Source organism: Anastrepha obliqua, chromosome 4, assembly GCF_027943255.1.
Source record: "Anastrepha obliqua isolate idAnaObli1 chromosome 4, idAnaObli1_1.0, whole genome shotgun sequence".
Taxonomy (NCBI): domain Eukaryota; kingdom Metazoa; phylum Arthropoda; class Insecta; order Diptera; family Tephritidae; genus Anastrepha; species Anastrepha obliqua.
In genome coordinates this window covers 27,785,830-27,803,594 of record NC_072895.1, presented here as the reverse complement: position 1 = coordinate 27,803,594, position 17,765 = coordinate 27,785,830, and the positions used below count along the sequence as shown (strand labels likewise).

General features: G+C 37.7%; 1 protein-coding gene across 1 annotated transcript in view; it reads right to left on the bottom strand.

The window, feature by feature from the left end:
- The window catches only part of LOC129245593 (nose resistant to fluoxetine protein 6-like), a 65,169-nt gene that overhangs the window by 7,851 nt on the left and 39,553 nt on the right, over positions 1 to 17,765 (bottom strand). Inside the window, exons 3-5 of the mRNA XM_054883859.1 lie at positions 7,179 to 7,642; positions 780 to 1,680; positions 595 to 714 (exon numbers count right to left, since the gene is read on the bottom strand). Of these exons, the coding sequence (XP_054739834.1) occupies positions 595 to 714; positions 780 to 1,680; positions 7,179 to 7,581 (1,424 nt within the window). The 5' untranslated portion in view covers positions 7,582 to 7,642. The remainder of the gene's footprint in view (positions 1 to 594; positions 715 to 779; positions 1,681 to 7,178; positions 7,643 to 17,765) is intronic.

The window sequence follows — 17,765 nt, the reverse complement described above, 5'->3', positions numbered from 1 at the left end:
CGGCATGAGTGAGAGACATGAGTACTAACATATCGCCCCAAAAAATTCGAAATTCGAATATACGTAGCCTGCGAAAACTCAAAATTCGCGATACTTTTTGAACACACCTCGTACACGAAGGACTTGTTCTGTTTTACATCGTCCCGTTCTCACTCTTCCCTTGAGGCTAAAAGGGTCGTGAACGTTGTGAATGGCAAGTGTAAGCGGTAGTGCATAGTCCACCAGTCCTGGAAGTTCCAAAATGCCAACCAGGATTTTACCGTGACCGTAATAGAAACGATCAAATAGGTCTGTCAAGCTTATCTGCCCTGTACTATTACACCCATTATTAATATATTTAAATCACTTTGTTTTGCCTTTGAGCATAAACTGTCCCAAATTGTTGGCGACTAGCACATTTGAGAAATGAAATATTCAGTTCTCTTTCACGGTTTTCTCAAGAATGTTTGATTTCAGATATCAATTCTTTCAGCCAAATGGTAAGGGCTTCTAAGTTTTAAGAAGCATATATTTTTATAGAGAATTCTTTTGGAAGGTATGTAGCTGATCACCTTCAGTAATAAAAATCATTTCAAAACATTTTCATTTATTTACCTGAGATAGCGATGGAACAGCAATTTGAAGAATTGTTTGACATTCTGCATCAGGCTATTCGTGCGTATCATTTCCATCTGCTTGGTATTTCGCATGAAGTTATAGGTTTGCAGGAAACCACTAAAATAAGACATTTTTCGTAAAGATTATTCAAGCAAACAATTCAAACAAACAATTTCCCTTACCTTATAGTGAAGAAGACATCCACCAAGAGCGGCGCCGAGCTGACATATTGAAAGAAAACTCGCTCGGCGTAGGAAATCAGGAAGGCCTTATTGTTCACCGTAAAGTACATGTACCACGTCACATGGAAGAGCACAATCCACATCGCACACACCGAACGCAAACCATTTATGACTGGAATTTCACGCGTCGTACATTCTTTCAACGTAAACATTTTATCATAATTTTCCACCAAGTCAAAGCATTTAACAAAACCACGCAAGTCGGGCAGTGAACTGTAGCCAGGCGCAGAAACATCCGCAGTTTGGGCAGCATCATTATTGGCATTAGTGGCTAGCAGCTCTTGCGAAATAACATTCGCGTTTGTCTTGGCCACCATCAAACTGTTTTCCTGCTTAGTATCCATCAACGGTTTCACGCGCAAGAAAGCTGCGACCAAAAGCATTAGGCTCGTGAATGCTAGAAACACAGACATCATCTTGAATGTGCGCTTCTCGAAGAAACTAGCATTCAATTTCAAATCTTTCACGTAAACCACTTGCGGTCGTATATCGTAAATGTCATTCTCCACAAATAAGCTACGTTCCAAATATGCTCTCGACATTTCTTCGATTTCATGCGTTGTGCAGGTGGTGGGCAGGCAAAGTCCAACGTGTATGATTTCCTCTGACATCATTTTGATCTCCACCTGCCAAGGTGAGTGATGACGCAAATAGACTACGCGATAGTCCACATCGAATGGTGCCCGTTCGGTGATGAGGGCAAAGTGCATGATGCGTTGATAGTTCTTCGAGAGTGTGATGGCGACTGGACTTTTGACAGTACCGCAAGCTTCGCGGCTGCCCAACCAAAAATTCTGGCCAAAGACGAAACCTGATGGTTTGGTGGCGGAAGCGTCCAGGACTGAAATGTATACAGAAATGGCGAAAGTTATAGAAAATAATTTTCATGTTGCAAACATTATTAAAAAACTAAAGACAAAAAAAAAATAACACCAGTGATAAAAAAATAAAGGGTTATCCAATGAGAGGTGTTACTTTGATATTCAAAGAAAAATTATATTTTTTAATATAAATGATCGGATGTTTATTTCATTATAAAGAGGAAGGTATGCCGTTAATAGTGGAAAACAACATCAGGCAAAGGACCATCCCGACCTCGCTTACAGGACAATATCCTTTTCATGAAATTTTCGATAACCGAATTGCAAGGTGGCTGCCCTATGTCCTCGATAGCCTCAAGAATTCCATCTTTGAGGTCTTAAACTACCCTGGGCTGTTGGCGTAGACCTGCTCTTTCACGTGGCTCCAAAGAAAAAAGTCACAAGGTGTTAAATCACAAGATCTCGGTGGCCAATTGTGATCACCTCTTCTTCGAGAAAACACGGTCCGGAAACTTTTCCCGTAAAAGATCAATGGTTTCGTTGCTTGTGTGGCACGTAGCGCCGTCTTGTTGAAGATAAACGTTGTCCAGATCAATACCATCCAATTCCCGCCATAAAAAATCGTTAATAATCAAATAGAAATAACATCTGTTATTGGAAAACCCTTTATAAAAAAAAATAAAATAAAAAAAGAGTATAATAATAATAATAAAAAAATAAAAAAAAAATTGCAAAGCAAAAACTAACTATACTCCATTATTTTTGGAACAGGGAAGTGACCATGTAATCCTGAAAGTGGATCTCGAGTAGACCACTTTTGTATAGCAAAGTTATAGTCTAGCACGACTCCGTTTTCTTTTGACAAATATTTCGTGAACATTCTGGTTTTTTCTTAAAAAAGAGATAAAATTTACATATCAAAAGTAAAGCCACGAGTTTGATATATCGCACAAAAATAATATTCGTAATATTTCTATCACAAGCCAGGGAGTGTAAAGACTTTTATCATCAAAATTTGGAAGCTTTGACCCACTGTAAAGAAATTAAAAAGTGGTTCTATAATAGTGGTCTACTTACTACTTCTTCTACTTTCAGGAATACAGGGTCCGGCACTCGAGGTGTAACCAACTTCAGACCGCTCGTGCACCTGATGCACGGGTATGACAGTCCAGAGTATTGTTTACAAGCGCACGGAAGCATTTTGCCGAGAGTAAACGCGAAAAAAGAAAATCAGTAATAGAATCCAAACGTAATAGTCTGCTTGATTTATATTTGGCTCGAAAATCACAACCAGCGATTGTTCGTGAGCTCGAGCACCTTAAAGTAAATAAAGTTTTTTGTTTTATCGACCTATTACTTCTTACAATGATACCGATAGCATCGCGAAACGTCATGGAGGTGGTCATCAGAAGACTGCAAATTCACGTGAAATGGTTCAAAAAGTGAAGAAGCGACATGAGCGAAATCCCCGACGAAGTGCCAATCAAATGAAGAAAGAACTGAAAATATCTGACCGTAGCATCCACCGCTACTGAAAAATGATCTCAAAGTCAAGCCTTACAAGATCCAAAAGGCGCATTTTCGTACACCAAAGCAGCAACAAGTCAGACTTGAGAGAGCGAAGGAGTTGCTGCGCTTGGCCGAAAGCGGTCACTTTCCATTTTCCGAGCATTGTGTTTTCTGTCGAGAAAATTTTTCAAATTGAGCAATTCGTAAACTCCTAAAACGATAAGGTTTATTTGACCGACCGTTCGTACGAGAATTTGAGTCATCGATTGGCCACCAGGAGGTAGCACCCGCCACAAGTAATGGTTTGGGCCGCTGTAACCGCAGATGGGCGCTTTCCAATCGTTTTCATCGAGCCTGTTGTCAAGGTAAATACGAAATATTATCGGAAAAGTATTCTGGAGGTTGCTTTGAAGCCGTGAGCAGACAAACATTTCGGTAGCAGACCATGGACGTTTCAACAGGACTCGGCACAGATTCACAAAGCTCGAGTGAACCAAGAATAGCTAAAAAACAACGTTCCGAATTTCCCATTGTCCACATAATGGCTTTCAAATTCCCCAAACGCGAGTCCGATGGATTATTCTCTTTGGGCCATTTTGGAGAGCCAGGTCCGAGCTAAAAGATTCACCAGTCACATTCGGGCAGCTTACGATTCGTTTCTGGACCGTCTCAAGATTATAGACAAGGCAAAAGTGGTCATATCGAGCAAAAGTAAATTTATTCTTAATTTTGTATTATTTTCACACATTTTTTACTTTGAATTGAATAAAAGTAATTTTCAAACTAAATTTATGGCCTTTTTAATTGGTTACACTTCGAGTGCCGGACTTCGTATATTTGTGCTTTTATATTTCAATCGAAAAATTTAAGTTTGTTGGGCTGTGTAATCAATAAAATTGGAAATTTTAAAGTGTCATTGGACTACTGGTCCTATGGTCACCAAGTTCGGAATTCTCTTCATCAATTTCTTAGAAAACGCTTTAATGCCATGCCAATAATTGATAGTTCTAGCTAATCCGTTACCTATTGAAACGATATCTTTTTCTACTTGTCACATTATATTAATATTAAAACTTGTATACCGTATCCATAGTTATGGAATGAGCGGGGATCACATCCATAGTGTTTTCTCAGCGTAGAGATGAGGCTAGCTATAGATGTTAGATATAGGAAAAGAGTTGTAGCAATGAGTATTCACCAAAGGTCGAGGTGTGGTGATAGAACTGGGGAAAACTTTCGGCTCTGTGAGCACCGAGCGATTATATCCCTGGGTGAAAATAACTCAGAAGGTGTGACAAACATTAGGATCAGTTGATTTGCTTACGTCATGGGGGGTTTGACGACAGTTTGTTTACGAAGAAACTGAGATTTTATTGGTGGCATAAAAAAAAAAACAATATAACGATGCCTCATTTCATTTCGTTGCCGTCTGAACAGTGACTGATCCGAGGAGTATGTGAATATGTGTGAAATGAGTGAGCAGCGTTCTGCTGCCGAATTTCCGATGGCGTGGCAGCCGAAATTGCTCTCACAATTTGGCTTAGAATGGGCAACCCTTGTAATCTATCATTCGTGAACCTAACAAAGGGCTCCAAAGAGAGACCTATTGTGATGACAACATTTCATTTTGGTTCTCTTTGTGAACTATTAATTTTCTACGTTGAACTTCATCAAGTCTTATATATCTCTTGTCTCATGTTTCCCGCTTAACTTATGTGTGCTATCTAAAAATAGTAGTCTGTAATACCAACAACCAGCCTTGCCACGGGTGGGGCTGTTACAGTGGAGGGGAAAATACTACTTTTGGCTCCCATCGTTCCTTCATCACAGCTTCAACTACCAACAAAACCGATTTTGCACCACGGTGCCATCATTATACGTGAATTTATGTAAGTTTCAAGAAGCTTTGTGAGTAAGTTGATATCAATCCCTGGGGCACCGCGTACCGGGTCGTATTACTCCAAGCGAAAAGCGTACACACACCCCGAACTACTTGCCCAGTAAGGTTGCTCAAAGATCTGAAAACATTTTGCCATCTTGCACGCAACACGAAGCAGATGACATTCCTCGAGTCACCGAACAAGAACTCCAAGCGGCGTGTAATAAAATAAAGACTTAGAAAGCTACAGGTCCAGATCGTATACTAAATAGAGCCCTGAAATTAGCGATTTCCCAATGCCCACACATATTTCTAGCAGTATTCGCAACCTGTCTTAACGAAGGCTTTTTCCCGAAGAGGTGGAAAAGCAAACACTTGTGCTTTTACCCAAGGGCAACAAAAAGTCTGGCGAGCCCGAATCTTACCGACCAATATGTCTACTAGACACAATGGGACAAAGTATCGAGAGTATTATTTGCGACAGATTGTCATCTTTCGCTAAAGATAAAGGTATTCTATCCACATACCATTGAAGGCAAGAGATAGCGCGACGGAAAAAAAGATTATTGCGCTGTTGTAACTCTGGACGTTAGAAACGCTTTTAACACAGCTAGCTGGCAACGTATACTGGAAACCCTCGCAAAAATAGGGTCGCCTAGTTATATTATCAGAATAACTGAGAGCTATTTCACGGACCGTAAACTGCGGTTTAGAAGCGACAAAGGCGCTCGTGACAGCAGAGTTTCCTCAAGGATCAGTTCTGGAGTAAGAGTTATGATTGACAGTCGTTTAAACTTCAAAACACACCTGGAATATGCTGTGAAGAAGGCATCGATTGTGCAGTCCTGTATCTCGCGAATAATGCCAAACAACGGCGGACCTAGCCACAGCAAGCAGGCAAGTCAGCTCGGTTCTTTTATATGCCGCACCGATCTGTGCTGATGAACTGAACTTAAATAGCTACACAAAAAAACTTATAGCCGTCTATCAGCTAAGCGCTTTGCGAACTTTATGCGGCCTCCGTACCATTTGGGTCGATGCTTCCTTCATTATAGCAAGTCGTAAAACTATTGCAGAAGAAGAAAGGCGTCGTTCGATCGCCCACTGGCAAGACCGGTGGAACAGATCACCGAAAAGTAGATGGACGTATGGGCTAGTACCCATTCTTACGACGTGGTTAGAAAGTCACCATGGGGAAACAAACTTCCACCTATCCCGATTCCTTTCAGGGCACAGAGTATTTCGAAAATACCTCCATAGATTCGGCCATGGCAGCTCCCCAAACTGCCCAATCTGCACGGATAGGGAAGAAGACGCTGAGCACGTCTTGTTCCAATATCCACGCTATGCTCCCGAAACTTGAAGCATATTAAACGGAGAGAATATTATAGATTTTATGTTAAAATCGGGTGATAACTCGAAGCGAATCTGCGTGCATGCAAAATATATCCACATTGATCTAAGACGCGCGGAGGTTCGTAGACGAAATAACAAGCAGCCTATGAGCTAACCAGCCCTGTGAGGTAATTCCTTTTTGGACAGTTTCGCGGGGAGAGTGGTAGATAGTGGAGAGGTGTTTAGTAGGTACTAGTAGCTGTGAGGCTACAAGTCGAGCACACTGCTATGCCGGTATAGCTGTACTCATAAGAGTTTCCTCTTCACGGGCGTTATCCCGAAAAAAAAACGTGAATTTATGAACAAGAAAGAAACGAATACCACTAACAGCCATCAAATTCCCCTGATCTGGCTCTTTCCGATTTTTTTTTTCAGTTTGATCCAGTCAAAAAAAAACTACGAGGAACGCGTTTTAACAACCAAATGAAATCAATTTTTTCTAAAAGCTCGGCCAAAAGCAAAGCAATGAGTGTAAGCTCCAATCTCTTACTTGTGACTAGTCTATAAGAACCGCAACTCGACTTATAAATTTATAGACAAATTTGAAATAAATAAATAATCGACATTTATGGCGCAGGCCGGTCGATGAAGCTGCAGCGTCTAAGCTTCCTTCTCGTGCCTACCTCAATGTATAGCTCATTAATCGGCCCTGTTTAATTTCTCTTAAACTTGTGTAGTCTAACTTTTTTAAGTAAATAATTTTGTTTATGCACCATTCAATAATTCGCAACTCACCTTTCATCGCCCAGGGCTCCTTCCGCAGAATTCCATGTTGAATTTGTCTCATTTGTCGATGGCACGCCAAATTCACATTGCTGTCATTCGCCACACTGGTCAAGCCAAAAATGATTGAGGTATGTCTCAAGTACTCATACACCCCAAAGTCCTTATCGCTTATCACAAAATCCAAATCGTCCTCATACTCATCATCGTAAGCATAACGGCTGGAGTTCAACGATCGAGAGATTTCTATAGCATCTCGATATGTGTGGTCGCTTGAGTTCAAGTTGTTGTAGGGATGCGCTGATGAATCGCTCGAACTGTTGTGATTTACATAGTAACGCGAGCTATTGTGCTGAGCATCAACCATGAACCGCAAGCAGATGAAACAGGACCAAATTAACCACTTTTTGTACATTCTGCTGAACGGAGATGTCGGTGTATTCCAAATGACGCCAGAGCGCACTATTTTCTGCTGCCTGCAAACATAACCAATAGAAAAATCAATGTCGAAATTATTAAAGTAAAATGTGAAATTGATATTTATAAGTAGTATTTACTTAAACTTACAGTGCGCGGTACGCATCCGGGAGTAAATACAAATTAGAAATGTTCTTTCGCGCGCATCTCATTGCCTTTTATTGTAAAATGCTGCACTGACATAAATTTACAAAACAAAAAGCCAAAGTCATGCTACAAATCGCTTATGCTAAGCGCCATTGAGGGTATTCTTTACGACACGAGCTCTTCCACATGACAGCCAAAAATGGGTGATATATGGCACAGTCACAAAAATGTAATAGAAACTCTACATACATACAAACAGACATATTTGGGTAGTTACTTGTGTTTTGTAGAGTATTGAAGGCATAGGTACACGAGCATACTTACATACATACATATAAACATATTTTTCATGAAAAAAGCTATCACATGACACATCATCAACTAATCATCTGGGGGGCTTGTTTGTCCCTATTGTTAGGCAATTGTTTGTTTTTTTTTTTGGTCTCTTTCAGCAATTTTCATAAATGGCACAATTGTTGTAGTTAGAATAGCTTAAGAGAATGGAGCGAGAACGTGCCAAGAGCAACGTTCGCTGCAAAAATAAATAAATAAATAAAGAAATAAAAAATAATATGCAACACGGGCGCCTCTTTCCTAACAAAACTTGCCACTTACTACTGTGTCCAAAAAATAAGGTGACATTTGATTTTAAACTGCGCGCTTTGAAGGATTAGGAGAATTCTTTTTTTTTTTAGGTTGGTAGTACTGTGAGTGACATCTATGTCAAATTTCATGTGAAATATTCATTTACTGTTTGAGATACGCGTCGTTTTGTGAGCTGCTAAAAGTGAGTTTCTCGTTTTTTGCAATGTCGAAATTTGTTGAGCAAAGAATTTGCATTAAATTTTGTTTGCGGAATCAATTTTCGGATACGTTGAGGATGGTGCAGAAAGCCTTTGGTGATGAGGCTATGTCTAAAAAAAATGTTTACAAGTGGTATAGTGAGTTCCAAGCCGGTCGTGAACGTGTAGAAGACGAAGAGCGTCAACCTAAACTGACGAAGCTCACGTCCAACAAATCAAAGATTTGGTGTTGAAAAACCGTCGATTAACGATTAGAGACCTTGCTGATGATGTTGGCATATCGAAAGGCTCAGTCAATACCATTTTGAAGGATGTTTTGGGCCTCAAGCGCGTCAAATCTCGACTGGTACCGAAAACATTGAATTTTTTGGACTCGTAATTCGTGATCATTTCATCAAAAACTCAACCCATATCGTTCCGCAACCACCGTATTCACCTGATCTGGCACCGTGCGACTTCTGGCTGTTCAGCAGGCTCAAAAGACCGCTCCGGGGACACCGTTTTGACACGATAGAGGAGATTCAAGCCGCAACGAAGACGGAACTGAAGGCCATCCCGGAAAGTGACTACAACCAGTGTTTCGAAAATTGGAAAAAACGTTGGCATAAGTGCATTGTGTCGGGAGGGGATTACTTTGAAGGGGATGAAATTGATTTGGAAGAATAAATAAAGAATTTTCAAAATAAATACAATGTCACCTTATTTTTTGGACACAGTAGTATATATATACATTGGAAATTTCCTACTCCATATCAAATGTTTTATTTCCTACTCTAAATGGTGATCAATTTAGAGGTATCGGATTATAAATTGAAATAAAACAACGAAAATTAAATTGATTGGGCGATCTTTATTATTTTTGTGTAGAACCATTCATGACATTTATTTTTTAAAGATGTTCAAAATGTTGGCCGCAACTGCGCCGTAATTCGGCCATCCGTAATCACCAATTTTGAATGACTCGCCGGAGAATTTCGGTCGGCATCTCGTGAATAATTCTAGTAATGTTACCTTCCACTGCTTCAATCGAAGCTGGTTTATCCACAAAGCATTTAGACTTAACTTTAAATGTGAACTGACCTTTAATGTTTGACATGCAAGCACACTTCTGATGCACAGGTGAAACTACAGACTGCCACATCGATCGTGGTCCTTGCTAAATTCCTTAACCAGGCTGAAGCGATCTTCAACCAAGTGCTCGAAATCATAAAAGATTGGCTGCGCAATATTGGTTGAAGCCTTGCAAACCATAAAATAGAAGCAGTTCTTATCAGTAGCAGGAAAATAGTTCAGACAGCAAACCTCAGAGTAGGTGATCACGTACTCGAGTCTAAGCTGTGCATCAAATATCTTGGAGTAATGATTGACCACAGGTTGAGCTTTAAGCACCACCTAACATACGCCAGCGGTAAAGCAGCGAAGGCAGTAACTGCATTGACATGTATTATGATGAATACAAAAGGATCAATGCAGGCTTCTAGGAAGCTGCTTAGCAGTGTGGTACCGTCTATCTAGCTATATGCGGTACCAGCCTGGGTCGAAGTAACAAACTGCAGCTCATACATGACAGGCATTAAATTGGGATACCGGTTATTTGCCCTCAGGGTGTACAGCGCATTCCGCACAGTATCGGAGGATGCTGTATTAGTCCTCGCGGGTATGCTACCGGTTAAACTGATTGCACTCGAATTCGCGGAAATAAAAAAATATCGAGCGGATCCAGCATGGCTGACGTGGCAGGAGGAATGGAGGAACTCCATGAACGGACGACAGACGTATCGATTGATTCCGAATATCACCAAATGTATAAATGGGAAGCATCGGCAGACAGATTTCTACCTGACCCAAGTATCATACTTAATGGGTATGGATGCTTTAAAGCTTATCTGCATAGATTTAAGCATGAAGACGACCCGTACTGCACTTTTGTGACAGTCTGGTTGAAGATGCAGAGCAAGTTTTCTTTGTCTGCCCTCGTTTTGAGTGGGAAAGAGATGATTTGACTGATAGGGTTAGGAAGCCAATAATGGTTAGTAACCTAGTAGATATCAAGCTTGACTCAGGAGAACATTGGTCCGATGTCAGTAATATGGCAAGAATATGTAGTAATTACCAAACTGCGTCGCGCTGAACAAAGCGCAGACTCTCACGTAAAGGCAATAGGCCGCTGCCCCTTTCGTGAAGTATTACCTAACGGTCGTCCCGCGGGAGGAAAACAGAGCTGGGGTGGGCTTTTAGAGGGTGAGTGGAAATACAAATCTCACACTTTTCGGTTTTCAATGCTTTTTGCCACGCCATAAAAAAACACGCTGCCACATACATAAACAGATCAGACTACACAGTCCCCGACCTTAATTTCAAGAAAGCCTTTATGGTACGTTTTCCACCGAGAGCCGAATGGAACAAAGGGAAGGTGATCGGAAGATATGACATTGAAATATACACTGACGGTTCTACGATGAACTGTGGTGTGGGAGCTGGCTTCCATTCGGAGCTACTCAACCTATCTCAGTCAATTAGACTTCCTGGCATGCCAGCGTGTTCCAGGCAGAACCGTTGGCGATGAGAGAAGCATGCAAATCACTAAAACTCTACAAGGAAGTTGGTGGCAAGGTAGCTATCTTTTCAGACAGTCAAGCAGCTATCAAGATCTTAGACTCCAACTCCATTTCATCCAAGCTTATCTTAAAGTGTAGAGAGGAACTAGAATTACTTAGTCATCGGCTTGAAATTACTATGATATGGGTTCCCGATCACAAGAACATACGGGGTACTGAAATAGCGAATGAGCTAGCAAGAAAAGGTTCGACACTAGACATAGCAGAGGCGGTTGCAGTCTCCACCCCACTCAATACATTAAAAGCATTCACTGCTTCACACTATCATGCTTTAGCCGAAAGAAGATGGAAGGAATTAACTACATGTATTACAACAAAAAACACATGGCCGTCGTACAAAATCCAAACGACGAATCACCTGTTAGGTTGTTCTCGGCCAAACATTTCACACATCACTGCAACCCTTACAGGCCATTGGAAAGTATGGGATCATGCAGCTAGACTCAACCTACCCTTCAATCCCATCTGCAGAAGCTGTCAAGCGGAAGGGGCGAAGGATAGACTTCTCCACTGCTTATGTGAATGTCCAGAGCTAACTAGGGCACGACTCCGCTCCAACGGTAAGCCTTTCTTGCAGCAAATTAATGAGATCTCAGACATCGAGATAAAGAATTTGCTGCTATACTTGGACCTCACTAAATGAATCTGACTTAGAACAAAAAACATCATTACACGAGGACAGTTATAGTAAAACGGTGCTGGCCACTAATTAAGAAATATTCAACCACTGCAACAACAACAACAACAACATACATACATATGGAGATCCATAAAAGGTTCTACGGATTTTTGATGTAGGACTTGATGTTGCATAGAGTTTCATGCTGTTTAAAAGGAAGATTATCGAAGATGTGCCGTTCTCTACCGAGGAAGTACGGCTATAGAAATAACTTCTCTATCATTTTGATGCTCCATAGCAAGGAAATGCGAATTTAATATAAAACCTTGGGTATACCAAACTCAAAATATTGTATTAATCCGAAATATGCACGCACAGATTATTCAAAAAGGCATAAGCAAAACACCTGTTTTTGCAAAAATAACATACGAAAAAAAAAAAAAATATTTGAGACTCGCACTGCTTGTGGTATTTTTTGTTTCAACAATTCATCAATTGTCGAATACTTTGAAGTCTGACAGAAATCGTCTTGATGGGCACTCAATTATTCAAAGTCAGAATAAATGGGTTGAACGCACACACACCCGCATCGGTGAGAAATAGGCGCACATGCGCAATGCAAGACGAGATTAGGTAAACAAGTAGTTGGAAATATGTACATATATACACACATATTTACTTATATGGAACACAATTTTGGAATTTCATTGGTAATGTAGATATTTTTGCAATCAACAAAAGCGAAATGAAAGCTTTGGCATTCGTTCGTCAACAATTTCATAGTAGTTTAATGATCTTCTATTCTTTTAATAACGCGTTGCGCCTTGGGCGATTGTTGCATGCGATTGCACAATACGGCAGTACAAAACGTAGACGGTGATCTGGTGGCGACGCAACGATTCATAAAACGGTTCATATACTCGTACACACAAGCATACGCGGTAGTGCCATTAGTATGGTTTTCACGGCCAATGTCAGTAGAAGAATAAATGACGAACAAAGCCCATGAAATGCAGCTGTATAACAGATATGCATATGTACGTATAAGTGGTCGTCATTCAGTGTATGTAAATAATTACATAAGTATATACTCGTACAAGGTAACAGGTGAGCGCTTCCATGTTAAGTGATCCAAATGTAAAATGGACATTGCCATCAATTCTTCCACAAATTGGTTTATGTTATATAAATTTGGGAATGTTAAGATTTACTTGTTCTTGGAAATTATTGGACAGAGTTTTTTGATGTGAAACATTTATGGTTACTTTAAAAATTTTTATAATTTTTATTTTAATTTTTTTGGATAAAAGATTATTTAAGAAAAAAAATCTAAAAAAAAATTGTTGGTCATTTTGAGATTTATGAATTATTTAAAATTATTGTATTGAGACTTTTTTAATTTATATATTGTACTATTTTTTTAATTTTTAGGAGAAAGGAATTATTTAAGAAAAACAAAATTTAGAAAAAAAATGTGTTTGTCGTTTTAAGATTTATTCATTGATGAAAATTATTGTATAGTTTTTTGAAGTGAAACATTTGCAAATATTTTAAAATGTTTCCAAAGTTTTGTTTTTAATTTTTCGAAATAAAAAAAAATAATTTAAAAAAGAATTTTTCAAAAAATAAAAATTTTGGCCCTTTTGAGATTTATTCACTGTTGCAAATTATTGTATAGAGTTTTTCTTTAAGCGAAATGTCTTAGGCTCATTTCAGAATTTTTATAAACTCTTTCAAAAAAATAATTAAAAAAAAATGTTGCAAATAAAAAAAACAATTTGGGCCTTTTGAGATTTATTCATTGATGAAAATTATTGCATAGAGTATCTTCTAAGCGCATTTTTTTGGATAAAAAGTTTTTAAAAAGAATAATTAATTTGTCATTTTCAGTTTAATCATTGTTAAAAATTATTAGATACAGTTTTTCTTTAAGTGAAATGTTTTAGGCTAATTTAGGCAGAATTTATATACAATTTTTTAGAACAAAAAATTATTTAAGAAAACGAATTTGGAAAAAACAATTTTTCGAAAAAAATTTTGATTTTAGTTTCAGTTTATTTAAGATAAAAAAATTATTTAAGAAAAAAATATTTGGAAAAAAATTTTGATTTTGAAAAGAATATTGTTAATTGATAAATGAAAAAACAAAACATTCTTTGGCCACTCTGAGTTTCATTGCTGGAAATTATTGTAAAGAGTTTTTCTTTAAGCGAAATGTTTTGGACTCATTTCAGAATTTTTATAAACTTTTAGGTGAAAACACTAATTTAGGAAAAAAATATTGGAAAATTTTTTTTCGAAAAAAATACAAACAAATTTTTTTTTGTTTGATTTTAATAAAAAAATTCTTTTTGATTTTAATAAGAAAAAGTTGTTTTTGATTTAAAAAAAAATATTTGGTCACTCTGAATGTTATTGCTGAAAATTATTCTATAAAGTTTTTAAAGAGAAATATTTTCAGTACATTTCTTAATGTTTATAAATACAATTATTCGAATTTTTAAGAATAAGAAAAATTGTTAGGAACAAAAGAGGTAGAAAAAAAATTCAGGATATTTAGAAAAAAAAAATGTTTAGTCATAATTGAAAAACACCTTTCTTCAGTTATTTTTTATTATTTTTTTTTTTGCAATCACATAACATTCATAACTTTACGAGTTAATCGAATATGCAAATATTATATATTCAAATACGCACAGCAAATGACTGAATCAATGAAACTAATTTTAGTTTGCCTTGGTATTGATTCTGGCCGCTAGTTTGATAACTGTGTGCAAGATATTGAACTGACATTATCCATAATTTCTTCCCTCACTGCCCTACTTTTGCAAGGCTAAAGTTCAAATATATCGGTTTTATCACTCTGCTAATCATGCTAGATCCACCCTTCTGGCAGATGCTACAATGGGAACATTTTTTTGAAAAATAACAAAATGGCACCTGCCAGAATGACAAGCCTACAGAATAATAATCAGTTTAACTTTTTCGTTTCAGATGTCCTGAAGAGCCAAAATCCCGGTGACAAGCCACCTATTTTTTTTTTAAGACGCCCACTTTGGTGCCACCCTACTACAAAAAAAATAAGTCGAAAAAAAATTTTTTTTTGTATACTACATATTTGATGTCAATAATAACATACTATAAAATATAACCGACGTAATTTAAATTTTCTTAAAAAAATTTTGTTAAAAACAAAAAATTCCTAAAAAATATATATAAAAAATGAGTATTTGACCAGACTACTACCTTCAACAGAAATAACAACAGAACAATAACAATAAGAAAATGAGAGATTGCGCTTTCTCTTCTCCTTAATTTTTTCTCCAGATGCATCACAACGGACTCTCAACTAACTTACAGCATTTTTTTTATTTATTGGGGAAAACATTATGAAAAACTAACAGGATTTTTTAGCAATTTCAAATTTGGACTTTATTATACTAAGATGTAATAAGTTACGAAGTAGCATGCCAAAATCGTTCCAGACATTTTAATTAAAAAACGCGAAATTGGGATGAAATTTTTTGGGAATTTTCCGAATTTTTGTACAAAATTTGAATATCGGATTTACAGCTGTTGTCAGCTAATTAGAAACGATCCCTTTTGATAAACGCTTGATGAGCATAATATTAAACTGTTTAAATTTACCGTTATTTTTTCTCTTAAAATCATTTGCATTGCTTTTGTTACTCTATTTACTACCCAATGCGCCTAGTTTTGTAGTTGTGAAATTGAAGTACCGTTAATATTATCCAACGCAGTGCATGGGTTACTTAGTTCAAGGTAAATAAACTGAGACGAGTAATTAGAAACAGTTGTTCAATGGAAGCATATTCGGCAAGTTGTGTTATTTTAATAGTAATATAATCGACTTTTTGGTATGTATATATTTTAAATTGGTTGTTTAAAAGCAACTAAAATATTCGTCTTCAAGATGTGTAATGGGAAAAAGCAGCAGCTGTACACCTGCCCTGCGCAGCTCCATTTTTGACCTTCGTAAAGCTGGAAAGTCGTACAGTGAAATTTCTAAGCAAGTCAAATGCTCGAAAAAAATGGTTTTTAACGCCTTAAAGCATATCCAACTTTTTAAGACTGTTGATAATGTTCCACGTAAGAAAAGGCCCCGGAAAACTTCAGCAGAAATTGACATCCAACGGGAAATTCAGGATCAATATAATTTCGAAATATCCAAGAGGACAATTGCTCGGCGTCTGGTCGAATCTGGACTGCATGGCAGAGCAGCACGCAAGAGCAGCACGGACTCCAAATCAATGGAAATGAAAAAATGAAAGCATGAAAAGTAGTCAAAGATAGTCATGGGTAGGCAAAATGTTGATGAGCTATCGTTTTGGTGCGGGGTGTATGTGGAATAATGGAATATTTCTTTCGAACGAACCCTAGAACATCAGCCCGCAAGCAAAAGAAATTTTTAGCTGATTCTTGGCATCGTGCTTATAAAGGTAGCTGGTATATGTACATACATATGCACAGAATTGTCTAGAAATACTAAGCTTTTTTTATTGTAAATTATTATTTTTGTTTGTTTTGTAAATTATGTCAAATAGTGGAACGATCGAAACCAGTTGGACAGTGTTTTTTTTTTACATGCCCACTACTAAAAATATGAAACCAATTATTGTTTACTCGCTTGCAGTTGCTGCATAGCTAACTGAGCAAGTAATTAAATTAGGTTTGGTGTTAGTTGACGTTAATGGAGAAACACAAATCAAATATTTTGTAAGGTATGCCGAAGAGCGCTTAAGTATGTAAATATGAATATACCCCGCATAATGAATTAATTTGATTTACATGTGGATGGCAAATAACTGCTAGTGCATAATTTCAATTGCATTTGTGTGTGTTAGCACCAATACGAAATTTTTTCTTTGCCAATGTGTTTACTAACATTTGTAAGCCACTGTTTGCACCTTTTGGCCTCACCCAAGTAAATCTACAGCATCTATTGCCCTTGAAAATTTAAATTGAGTGCACCAAAGCAAATGATGTCAAACGATGAGATGGCAGTTTCCATATATACATACATTCATACATACATACATACATACATACATATATACATACATTCATAAATATATAATTAGCACATAAAGTCGGTCGAGTGAATACCCAACATGGATTGGTCTGTAAAATATGTAGAAATGTCCATTTGCATGACTGCCCAGTTAAGAGTTAAACGAGCCGTTGGCATTAGGCAACAGGCGAATGGGCGAGGGAAGCGAGGAAGTGTTGGCGGAATGAGTGCGATTTCAAATTTAAGACAAGAAAATTAGCCAACAAACACAAATAGCGCCAAACCTAAATGATCGAATGGCCCTGATGCTATTTTTGCTCATTGTGTGTTTTTTTAAATTTATTTTACTTTGCTTCATATACATACATTTTTTACAAGAAATCGAATTGCCAAACATGAATTAATATTCGAAACTGTAAGATATGTAAGATATGAAAAATCTGAAAAAAAAGTTAAGCTACAAATATAATAAAATGCATGTGTAAGTCGAAAGCGAAAGAGGCAAATATCAAAATTAGCTCAATGAACTTTAATAACCCAAAGCGTGAAGTACGAAATTTAATAGCTGAATTTCGTGCACTTAGCAGCAGTCGTAACAAAACGAACAAGCCAGATGATAACAACCATACCGGGTGCGCCAATTGAGGGGAGGTCTTTTAGAAGTAACTAGAAATTACCCCACTCCGTCATTATTCCATACAGTAGTCCCCTCTAATGACGGCCGCCGTAGCCGAATTGGTGCGTTGGTGCATGAATACCATTCGGAATTCAGAGAGAACGTGCGTTCGAATCTCGGTGAAACAACAAAATTAAGAAAAAGTTTTTTCTAATAGCGGTCGCCCCTCGGCAGGTAATCTGGCAGGCTGAGAGAGGCTGCATATGGACGAAACTGATGTTAACTGTCATGATCTTCTTGATTTGCCTGTCGCAGTTTCTCTTGTTTTGAAGCATAATAGACTGTAT